Genomic DNA, 12,548 nt, shown 5'->3' with positions numbered 1-12,548 from the left:
ATTTTGAAAGACTGCTTTACCAAAAAGGAGTATGATTTTTTTCTTAGTAACTTCGTTAATGGATAGAGATTTTAGGGAAGCAGATTCTTCTTTGATGTCAGGTAATTTCCTGAAGCATGTGATTGTCAGTCGGTGGCTTTATTATAACATAGTGTATTTGCTGCACTGAAACTTGATAGATGATCCAGCTTTCCACCAGCAATTCTGTAGCTTCTTTAAAATTCCTTTTTTCTCCAGCTTTTTTTTTTCATTTCCACTGTCCCTATAATCTTACAGAGACCTGTATCATCTTTTACTTCAACTATAATTTTAACATATTTCTAGCTTATCTCCTTGATGCCAGTCCAAATTTAGTATTTGCTTATTTCCATGTTCTTCATTGTAGAGCAGGAGACCCTTAAGTACAGAGATAACATCTTACTGTCTTTGTATTTCATTGCCTAGAAAGGTGCCTAATACTTACAAGATGTTCAGTAAATGTTCACTTCGTGAAGTCAAGAGGCGTCTATGTAATACTTAATAGGAGGGACTGAACATACCCCTCAGTTTCAGTGATATGTGTGTTGTCTTTCCTGACTTTTTATTGGATATATAGGTATTTGATTTTTAATGTAGCTTACTAGACAAGCTTATAGTGGAAGAAATTGTGGGTCTGTTTAAAAGTACCCTTTGTGAGTTATTTCATTAATTTGAATGATCCTTTGTGCATCCAGAATGCATATGGTTGTGGTTATGAAGCATGATTAGTTTTCTGCATGATTCATAAAACTTGAAAGAGAATGTTCCCTATCCTAGGTTTCCGAACAACTCCATGAACAAATAAATATGAGTTAGATATGAAAAATAACCTTGCCTTAAGGTTTTTCAAAGGGTCACTCTGTACTGATAAAATTTTAAGCAAGTAAGCTTTTTGTAGCTCAGTTTCCGTATATGTAAAATGAAGATTAAGGGTCATAAGAAGGTTCAATATATTAATACATAAAAAAGACTAAAAATAGCACCTGGCACATAATGTCAACCTTCTGGCTGCTATTAGTTAATTTTTTTCTAAAGATAAAGATAGAGAGCAAATTAAATGTCTCAGTTTCTGAAAATATGACTTTGGTTTATAACATCTGTTGTACTTATTCTCTTCTCTCCTAAGAGGATTACCTCTAAACTGTTGAAGTGAAGTGAAGTCGCTCAGTCGTGTCCGACTCTTTGTGACCCCATGGACTGTAGCCTACCAGGCTCCTCTGTCCATGGGATTTTCCAGCCAAGAGTACCAGAGTGGGTTGCCATTTCCTTCTCCAGGGGATCTTCCCGACCCAGGGATTGAACCTGGGTCTCCCACATTGTAGGCAGACACTTTACTGTCTGAGCTACCAGGTGGTAGTCTAAATTGTTGAGTTAAACATAATAAAATGTTAAGTAGCACTTGACACAATGATTTTGTTTTTGCAGATGTTCTCAAATAGCGATGAAGCTGTAATCAATAAAAAACTTCCCAAAGAACTCCTATTACGGTAAGTCTAACTTTATGGTGGTTTTCTTGTTGTGTATCACATTCACCTGTTTAGAATAATCTTAGAGTTTTTGCTCATTTTTGTGTATCTTTAGGATCTGGATTATCTGAATTTTAAAATTTATTGATGCCTTTATTAAAGTCTTATCGTAGGAATTATAGCCTTTTAAAAATTTGCTTGAAACTTTCCTCTTTTACACTCGGGATTTTATTAGAGTAGCATACCTGAAAAAAGCACATTCTCTTTGCAAAATGTTGGAAGTTACTGTGCTCAGGGGCATCTTCTTGCTCATAGCTGCTACTGCTGTCTAGCCCATAACCAGTCCCTGCTTCAGGATGAAAAATATCTCGCTCTAGTGCTGGTAAAGAGTATTTCTGGCATTCCTAAGTATTTGCATGCTGAGTCCTCCACTAGACTTGCAAGATCTTTGGAAGCAGGGATTAAATCCTAGGACTTAAACTTTGAAAATGTTAAGGAAAAAAAAAAAAAAGAACTGAATTGAACTTGAAATGGATTTTTTCCAAAAAAGTAAAAATACGAGCTGGTTGACTATAGTTGAAAGAACATCCTAGACTACCAGAGCCACTGGAAAATGCACTCTGAATATCTTGAGTATCCCATGAATTTCAGTGAAATTTTAGCTATCTTAAAGAAGAATATTTTGAAAACAGGTTATGTTCTTCATTGTTACCATAAACTGAGTACATTAAGACACACTTATTTTTAATATTGGGCTTCCCAGGTAGCGCTCCCTGCCAATGCAGGAGACTCAAGAGACACAGGTTCCATCCTTGGGTTGGGAAGATCCCCTGGAGTGGGAAATGGCAACCCACTCTAGTACTCTTGCCTGGAAAATTCCATGGACAGAGGAGCCTAGCAGGCTGCAATCCATGGGGCAGCAAAGGGTCGGCTATGACTGAGCAATCATGCTATGATCATACTGTGTTTATGTTTTTATATTTTATTAGAGTTTTTCTGTTTCTGTCATGAAACTCTAGATTCCTTACAGTGGTCTACGAGACCTCTCATGTTGTGGCAGGGGAATAATATGATCTGGTTTATATTTTTAAAGAATTAGCCTGGGTACTATGTGCCAACCAGATTGGAAGATTGGAGTGGAAAGCAATAAGAAGGCTATTAAAGAAATCTAGGCAAGAAATGAGGGTAACACGGATAACATCTTCTGTAATTCTTTACATTGCACCATTGCCTGCCCTGGCCCTTTCTAGCTTTAGACACCATTTCTAATTACCCTCCCACTCCTTCTCCTCCTTTCTTTTTTTAGATGTAATTGACATATAATCTATTAGTTTCAGGTATACAACATAATGATTTGATATTTATTTATATTGCAAAATGGTGGTCCAGTGGTTAAGACTCCATGCTTCCACTGCTGAGGGTACAGGTTCAATCCTGGTTGGGAACTAAGATCTTGGATCCCACGTGGTGCAGCGAAAAAACAATAATAATATATGCAGCAAAAAAAAAAAAAAATATATATATATATATATAAAACGATCACCACAGTAAATATAGTTAATATCCATCACAACCCATAGTTAAAAATTTGTTGGGTTTTTTGTTGTTATTGTTTTAGATGATGTATATTAGTGAGATCTTACAGTGTGTTTTTCTTTCTGACTTATTTCATGTAACATAAGTACCCTCAAAGTTCATGCAGGTTGTTGCCTATGGCAAGATTTCCTCTTTTTTGCGGGGGCGGGGGGGGGGGGGCTGAATAATATTCCGTTGTACGTGTGTGTATCACATTTTCTTTATCCATTCATCCATCAGTGGAAACTTAGGTTGCTTCCATCTCTTCAATTCAGTTCAGTTCAGTTCACTCAGTCTGTCCGACTCTTTGGGACCCCATGAACTGCAACACGCCAGCCCTCCCTGTCCATCACCAATTCCCAGAGTTTACCCAAACTGATGTCCATTGAATCGGTGATGCCATCCAACCATCTCATCCTCTGTCGTCCCCTTCTCCTCCTGCCCTTCCTGCCTTCAATGTTTCCCAGCATCAGGGTCTTTTCCAATGAGTCAGCTCTTTGCATCAGGTGGCCAAAGTATTGGAGTTTCAGCTTCAACATCAGTCCTTCCAATGAACACCCAGGACTGAGCTCCTTTAGGATGGACTGGTTGGATCTCCTTGCAGTCCAAGGCACTCCCAAGAGTCTTCTCCAACATCACAGTTCAAAAGCATCAATTCTTTGGCACTTATTTATTTAGTTATTTATAATGGTATAGACTTGTGGATATGTGTTTTATTTTATGAGTCATATTGTTACTGTCATTACTTAGTGGTCAGATTTTTTGTGTGGCTTCTAAATTTGTGGATGTGTGTATTTGGAATTTCATACCATGTCTGTGTATTAGCTGTTTTTAAAAATACAGTTTAATAAGTAGCATAGACTATTTGGCTTGGTTAGATTTTTAAGTTACATGTTACATTATTTGATCCAACATGTATCCGTCTACAAGGGGAAAACTTGTGTTGCTAGGGCCAAATTCAGAGCCACAGCCAATTTACCAATGAATTAAGGAAGTGTTCTTGTTTTTTCTTAGCTGTAGCTTACTTTAACTTACTAATTTTCCTCCTTTCCTTTTGAAACAAAGTTTATTAGTAATGCTCCAGCAGGCTGGAATCCACTGCTTGCATAATGTGAAATTCAGTTAGAATTGACAGTACTTCCTTTCAGAGCAGAACCATGTGCATATCTTTAGGAGTACCTCTTAAAAAATGAATGTGTGTTTATAAGACAGAGACTCTTCTGTTTTCCAAGAGCTAATGTAAAGTGACTCGTTTCTCAGGATTCCTTCTGAGGATATTGATAACTTTAAAAATAACGTGAGTGGTAAGTAAGACTGTTTGAACCCACATATGCCCTTTTAGCTATGAAACAGAATGAAATTTTCAGAATGAAGATTATTATTATTTACAAGAATCTGAAACTTTCTTCATTAATTTTTCGACTCTTGGGGTGTTGACTCATAATTATCATGTAATATGTTATGTGTATGTATGAGTTGGTAGATGAATTTTCTGAAGTTAGATGGAAAGAATGAATTGGCTGGAGTTGTTTGTCTAAAGTAAATAATCATGCTGTATTGGGTCCCCTGGAGTACTCCTAAGTTTGGTGATTTTCTGGGAGGACTCAAGGCTCAGCATATAGTCATACTTATAGCTATGATTTATTACAGGGAAAAGATACAAAGCAAGGTCCACCCGTATGTCTATCCAACATATTGTACTCTTTTCCTCCTACTAAATAAAACTTCGCTTGTTTCACTAAAAAAAAAAAAAAAAAAGGCTGAATGGAGTGAAATAGGAAACCAGGTTTTGCCTTTAAGAGTCCTTTCCCAGTGGAGTCACACAGGGTGTGCTTAATTCCTCCAAAAATAAGTTACAACAAAAGAGTAAAATGTCTACCAAGGAAGCTTAATGGGGAATAGTGGAAAACCTCTGCAATCCAAATTCTCAAATGCCATCCAAGGTGCAACAGTGCAAGCAACATTTGAAAAAGGGCCTTTCTAATAAGGATAGGCCTGCTATGTTAACTCTTTTCTGTATACATGCTGTCTTCTTATATTCTATTCCAGGAAGCTTACAACACTGATGATATCTAGTATTTTCATTCACTTTAATTGCCAAGAGTTCAGGGTGGATAGGGGAGTGTGTTTTCTTACTTTCAAGGGCATACTGGTTAGGAACATCAACTCTGAAATCTGAACACCTGCATTTTGTCATTTACTAGCTGTAAACTGAAGATTTTAGTACCTACCTTTTAGGAAGGTACTAAAATCCTCCCTAGTGACTTAGTGGTAAAGACTTTGCCTGCCAATGCAGGAGAGGCAGGTTCAATCCCTGGATTGAGAAGGTCCCTTAGAGAAAGAAATGGTGAGTTACAGTCCATGGAGTCATGAAAGATTTGGACACAACTTGGCAACTAAACAACAATAAACAAGGATCAAAAGGGTTGCTAAATATAAAGTACTGACTAGAAAGCATGCCCAGCACATAGGAAGTGCAATAAAATGTCATGTATATTACTGTTAATTCTATTTTTTAGTCATAGACCATAAAATGATGTAACTAGGTATTCATACTACCAAAAGTGATCATCTCTCACCTTTAAGATGCATTAGCAGATGTTCCTGAATCAAAGAACAGATGTTTCTGAATCAAAGAAATTGCTCTTACTGACCATTTCGTTTTCTAGTCTTCTCAATTATCCAGAACAAATCAGAGAAACAGAAAGCAAGCTGGAAGATCAAATGTGCATTTTACTTGAAGGATACATGCCAGCTATTTCTCAGTTCCCATTTACTCATTATTTATTTTTTTCATTAAACACAGTTAACACAAATTCAATTATGAATATCCGTAAATAAAAATGGGATCAGAAGAGTTATGTTGATAGAAGGTCACTGAGTTTATTATTAGCAATCTGGCAATAAGAGAGAATATATAAAAACTTAATTTTAAAAGCAAGTAAAAGCAGGGAACTTTTCTGGTGGTTCACTGTTTAAAGCTCTGAGCTTCCAGTTCAGGGGGCACCTGGTTGGAGAATTGAGATTCTGTGTGCTGCATGGTGTGGCTTAAAAAAGGAAAGGAAATGAGAAAGAAAAAAAAAAAAAGAAAACCAACAAAAACAAACATGTAGGATTGAGAAGAGTAGTCGTTCCCAGATGGGAAAGGTATAAAGGGGGTCGGTCAACTGTATGGTGAATTAATGGAAAATAAATTTTGGGTGGTGAGCATGTGGTAGGGTATACAGAAGTAGAAATACAGTGTTTTACACATGAGGCTTACACAGTGTTATTAATCAGTGTTATATCAATTAAAAATTAATAGTAACATTCAAAAATATTACAGTACAGGGTTGTTTATTTAATGAAAAGAAGTTTTAGTCACTTAGTTACTCATGAGGATTTTACTGAATAGAATGATAATTGATGTTCTTTATGAAAGCCACGAGATACCAAAAAATAAATTATGTCCCCTTAAACCTTTGAGGGGGGCAGGGATTCATGTGATACATTTTGTTTCATACCGATTTTTAACACAGTAGTTACATACATGACTCTTTATAAACATAAGCAAGTGTTTAGGCTGTTTTTTGCCATACCAGTATGCATGATGCATTTTCATTTAAGTTTGCTACTGCAATTTCCTTGCTGAGAGAATAAAAGAAGTGTATTTTTATTCTACATTAGCAGAATGCTGAAGTTCAATAATTACTATAGGCCTCATTCTTGTCCTTTGTAGTCCTTCAACTTTCTTTCTTTCTTTTAAAGAATTTGTTTCTGTAGAGCAGTTTTAGGTTTACAGTGAAATGAGAGGAAGTTAGAGAGGTTTCTCATGTGCCCTCTTCACACATGCAGGCCTCCACCCCCATTATCAACATAACCCACCAGGATGTCTTTTGTTTATTTGTTTGTTTGCCAAAGATGAACCTATATTAACACCTTATAATTATCTTAAGTCTGTAGTTTACCTTAAGGTTCACTCTTGGTGTTGTAGATTTTATGAGGTGAAATGAAGTCGCTTAGTCATGTCCAACTCTTTGCGACCCCATGGATTGTAGCCTACCAGGCTTCTCCAACCTGGGATTTTCCAGGCAAGAGTACTGGAGTGGGTTGCCATTTCCTTCTCCATAGTTTTATGGGTTTGTACAAATGTGTAAGAACATATCCATCATTATAATATCATACATAGTGTTTTTACTGCTGTAAAAATCCTTTCTGCTTTGCCTGTTTATCTCTCTCACTTTTCATCCTTGTTGTTGTTCAGTCACTCAGTCGAGTCCGACTTTTTGCGACTCCATGGACTGCAGCCTGGCTTCCCTGTCCTTCATCACCCACAGCTTGGTCAAACTCATTGAGTTGGTGATGCCATCCAGCCATTTCGTCCTCTCTCGTCCCCTTCTCCTCCTGCCTTCAGTCTTTCCTAGCACCAGAGTCTTATCCCAGGCAACCACTTTTTTTTTGATCTCCATAGTTTTGCGTTGTCTGGAATATTACATAGTTGGAATGTCCTTAAACCTTACTGTAGGAGACATGCAGAGTACCAAACATTATGTTGGATATATAAATAAATGGGACTTTTTGTCCTCAAGAAACTCAGTGAGTAGTAGAAAAGACGGACAGGAAAATAATCAATATAAAGGTATAATGGAGGTTTGCCTAGAGCAAAGCTCACATGTAGGACATTACAGCCAACCTTAGAGAGTTCAGAAGATGCTTCCAAAGAAATGAGACATGAGCTGAGTCATAAAGGGGTAAGTAGTGATTAACTGGATGTTGCAGGAGAGTAAGAAAGAAGAGCATTTCAGATGAGATTATTGTTTCCTTTTTGTGGACAGAGGCAAAGGGTTTTTGATTCAGGTATGCTACAAAGATTTGAAGCTCAAGCTCTTTTGCATAATATACAGTATTGTAGTTTAGGATTTTTTTCCCCTAAGGCTTGCCTGGCAAACAAAAACTCTTCTTTGTGATATTGTTTATATTGGAGAATTCATGCACTTTGCATATACAGTCCATTAATAAATTGGATGCTGCCTGTCTCAAACTTCATCTCTTGCCTGGTTTGTGTGTTTCTTCATAATTGCCATTTGTTTGTTTGTTTGTTGGCTATGCCATGTGACATGCGGGATCTTAGTTCTCCACCCAGGGATGGAACCTGTTCCCCCTGCAGTGGAAGCAAGTCCTAACCACTGGACCACCAGGGAAGTCCTGCCGTTTGCTGTTTTAGTATTTCCAAGCCTAACACTCTGTTGCCTGGAGGAACTACAACAGCAGTAACAAAATACTCTTGGGGAGTGAATTGGCTGTTTTATTTTAGTTCTGTTAGAGACTTCAGCTCTTGCTTGGCTCCAAATTTTCTTAGCCAGTAACAACTCTCCACTGTTGCCTTGTCTTGGTGAAAGTTACTCAGTTGTGTCCGACTCTTTGTAACCCCATGGACTACACAGTCCATGGAATTCTCCAGGCTAAAATACTGGACCGGGGAGCCGTTCCCCTTCTCCAGGGGATCTTCCCAACCCAGGGATCGAACCCAGGTCTCTCATATTGTAGGCACATTATTAGCAGCTGAGCCAGGAGGGAAACCCTGATATCTTGGTAGTGATGGGCTATTAATAAGATATGTATTAGGCACATTGCCTTTATATAGGTTATTTATTTATGTGGACACAAAGCTGTTTGTCTTTTGAGACTGAGAGCCACTTGACTATGTGAAGATACTATTTTTTTTTCAAGTCCTTTTGTCTTCCTATCATTATACATCCTAGTACATGAACTCCCACCAGGCTATGAACTCCCACCAGGCTCAGCTTGATGTTGTGGGGCCAGTTTTTAATCGCCCTAAAGTCATGACTGTATCAAGATTGGGGCCATCTTGAGGACCAAGGAGCATGAGTATCCTGGGAATATAACCCTAGAAGAAAACATTATTTGGAAAATAATCTTTTAACAATCTCTTTGTTTCCTGAAGTTTGTGTTTTCTCTGTGTTAATTGTGTTATTGTTCAAGGCTTGGGTGCAGGAGTTAGCTTACAAAATACAAGATGACCCAATTAGATATATATAGCTGATACTAAGCCAGTGGTTATTATATGTATTTTTACTTCTTGCCACTCCCTTGAGTTTTAACATATTTTTTACTTCTTTTTTCCCCCTTTTTGTTTTTAAATTATTTTAGATTTACTGAAAAGATTCAGAAGTAGTTCAAAGAAATTCCATAAAACTTTTACTTGGATTCCTCAAATGTTAAATTTTGACATTATTTTTTTCTTTAACTATTTGGGTTAAGTTGCAAACCATACTTTTTACCCAAGACTTCACTGTGAATTTTCTAAAATCAAAAGACTTTCTCATTTATAAACACAGTACAGAAATTGAAATTACTGTAATTTTGAAATACACGTTGATGTGATACTATTATGTCGTCTATAGACCTTAGGCAATGGCACCCCACTCCAGTACTCTTGCCTGGAAAATCCCATGGATGGAGGAGCCTGGTGGGCTGCAGTCCATGGGGTCGCTAAGAGTTGGACATGACTGAGCGACTTCACTTTGACTTTTCACTTTCATGCATTGGAGAAGGAAATGGCAAGCCACTCCAGTGTTCTTGCCTGGAGAATCCCAGGGATGGGGGAGCGTGGTGGGCTGTTGTCTATGGGGTCGCACAGAGTCGGACACGACTGAAGTGACTTAGCATTAGTATTAGTATAGTCCTTGTCCCTATTTTACCAGTTATCCTATGCATGATCCTATTCTTTGTGTTCTTTGTAGTACAAGGCAAGAAAAATATTTTTCTTTCTGATTCAAGTGGCAGTCCAAGATCACAGGTTGCATTTACTTGTCACTTCTCTTCAGCTGGCTTTAATTTTGAATAGGCCTTCAGTCTTTCTTTGTCTTTTATAGCCATTGGCAATTTTGAAGATTCTTTACAGAATGTCCTTCATAAGTAAATTCAGTTGGCACAATTTTGTAGGAATACCACAGAAGTGATACAGTATCCTTCTCATTGTTCGTGTGCTGTGCTGTGCTGATCGCTTCAGTCATGGCCGACTCTTTGTGACCCTATGGACTGTAGCCCGCCAGGCTCCTCTGTCCATGGGATTCTCCAGGCAAGAATGCTGAAGTGCATTGCCCTGCCCTCCTCCAGGGGATCTTCCTGGCCCAGGGATCAAGCCCACATCTCTTATGTCTCCTGCATTGGCAGGTAGGTTCTTTACCACTACCAGCACCACCTAGGAGGCTCCCTCATTGTTCATATCATAAGCATAAGATGTCTCTTTGTCCCATTACTGTTGATGTTAACTGTGATCATCAGGTAAAGGTGGTCTCTGCCAGATTTCTCCACTATAATGTTACTGTTTTCCCCTTTCTCATTAGTAAGTGTCCTGTGGTGAAATACTTTGAGACTATGTGAATATCTTGTTTCTCATGAGACTTTAACTCAGTCAGTTAAAGTTTTTGTTTCTTGCTTGAAGCAGTTATTATTGTTGTGGTTACCAAACGGTGATTCTCTTAATTCCACCTTTACTTCTACATTTTACTAGTTGGAATTCTTTAGTAACATCTATATATGCTCATGAATTCCTGTTTTATTCAATGTGTGGTAATTCCATTTGGATTCTTGTTTTCTGCTCAAAACGTTTCAAATTTAGCCAGTGGGAGTCTCTTATGGTTATATTCTATGTTCTTTGAATATGTCCCATCATTCTTTGAATATATCCTTGTTTTTCGGCACAAGATACTCTAGGATCTTCTTGTACTTTTCCTGACCCAGTCCTGGAATCAGACATTTTTGCAAGGAGCTCAGGGATGATTTTGAGTGGAGAATGGTATTTAGAAACTAAGATCTCTACCCTAGCTATGTTTATTGCTACTGGACATAATTGCTTGTAGATCTTCTCATCAGATGGAGCTAAGAAATACATGTTTGGAGGTGGGTAGTGCATGAACACATCTTTAGCAATTTTATATCTGTCTCTATATATAGATGAATAGATAAATTAAACATGACAATTCTGTTACATAACCAGTTTATACTAACACCTCCAATCCTAGTCTAATACCTTCAGGCTCATTTTAGCTCTCCTTTCCATATTTATGGGTGTAATATGACTGTTCTTCTCTAAGGGAGGAATATGACTCTGTCTACAATATAATTACTTATTTACTTAATCTTAGATTGCGCATGAAATTACCCATTACACTCTGAAGAATCTAATTAGAGTTCATTATTTATAGTTTTTTGCTATGGGTTCGTTTGTTTTTGGTCTTTTGCCTGGTGATATACAGAAAATACAGAGTTCAAAAGTTACATTGGTTCTCTTTTTTTACATTATTCATTTAAAGTATTTTAGTTCATTTTATTCATCTCTGTGTATTCAGTTTGGAGTTTTATTGAATGTATTTATTTGTTTGTTTTTAGCAGATAGGTAACTTGGCTGTCCCCAGACTACAAACTTTGTGTCCCATGTTGTGGGTGGCCCCTGAAATGCAAGTTCAGTTCTAAATTTACCAGCTTGGAGTGTTTCCACCACAGGCAGTAGTCAGAGGTCTCTTGGGGGTTTGGACGGAATTTGTGTTCCCTCACATCATTCTAACTCTCTTTCTCTCCTCACTTCCTGTTGCCTATGGTTGCTCCAAACTCTGCTCTTGATTCCCCTTCACAGGTTTCTATTCAAGTTCTAGGAGCCCCAAGTACAACCTATCCTCAGAATAAAAGCCATGAAAAAAATAAAACACCTGGAGAGTCGCTTGTTGTTCTCTTTTCCCCTTTAATAACTGCCTGCATTTGTTCATCTCTGTTGCCTTCAGATGGTTTTTTTTTTTTTAATTTATTTATTTATCTTTTGGCCATACCACAGGGCATGTGGGATCTTCGTTCCCCCACCAGGGATTGAACCTGTGCCCCCTACAGTAGAAGCACAGAGTTTTAACCGCTGGACCACCAGGGAAAGCCCAGATGGTTGTTTTTATGTTTTGTTCACAATTTGATGCTGTATCTAGAAAGTTAGTCCAGTGGAAACTTACTCAGCCATGACCAGAAGTAGAACCGAATTTTGTTTATTCCTGACTTTATAAAACAAACATGATCAGAGACTAGATAGATCTGTCCAACAGGAGATATGTCCCTCCTTCTGCCCCATCCCCATCTTTCTTTTTAAATCTTTAAAATGAGTTCTGACTGAAGAATGATTCTTGACTTTGACTTCTTTTGAGTATTAGATCTCAAACTCAGGCAGATGCCATCTTTGACATTCATTTTTTGTTAGTGGATATGGATTAACCAAAAAATTTCTCTTCATCTAGAGATTTGAATTTGTAAATTAATGAAAAAGCTTTGCTGTTATTCACTGTTGTTATCTCTCTACCCTGGTGTATTTCAGTCCATGATCAAGGGGTTAAAAACATGAAGGTGTAGTTGTCTGCAGTTTGCTTTAAAAATATCTGAATTGCACATCTTTTATAAATGTTTTTGAAAATCATAAATTATCACCTTTATATAATGTTCATAAGAATC

The 12,548-nt window shown here is 37.6% G+C and overlaps 1 protein-coding gene across 1 annotated transcript in view; it reads left to right on the top strand.

Moving 5' to 3' along the window:
• Positions 1–12,548, top strand: part of FBXL20 (F-box and leucine rich repeat protein 20) — a 90,642-nt gene that overhangs the window by 50,092 nt on the left and 28,002 nt on the right. Inside the window, exon 2 of the mRNA XM_068977753.1 lies at positions 1,444–1,505. Coding sequence (XP_068833854.1) covers positions 1,444–1,505 — 62 coding nt within the window. The remainder of the gene's footprint in view (positions 1–1,443; positions 1,506–12,548) is intronic.

The sequence above is a fragment of the Capricornis sumatraensis genome, chromosome 8, assembly GCF_032405125.1.
Source record: "Capricornis sumatraensis isolate serow.1 chromosome 8, serow.2, whole genome shotgun sequence".
NCBI lineage: Eukaryota > Metazoa > Chordata > Mammalia > Artiodactyla > Bovidae > Capricornis > Capricornis sumatraensis.
Note: the sequence above shows the minus strand (reverse complement) of the source record. Positions and strands in the feature narration are given on the sequence as shown.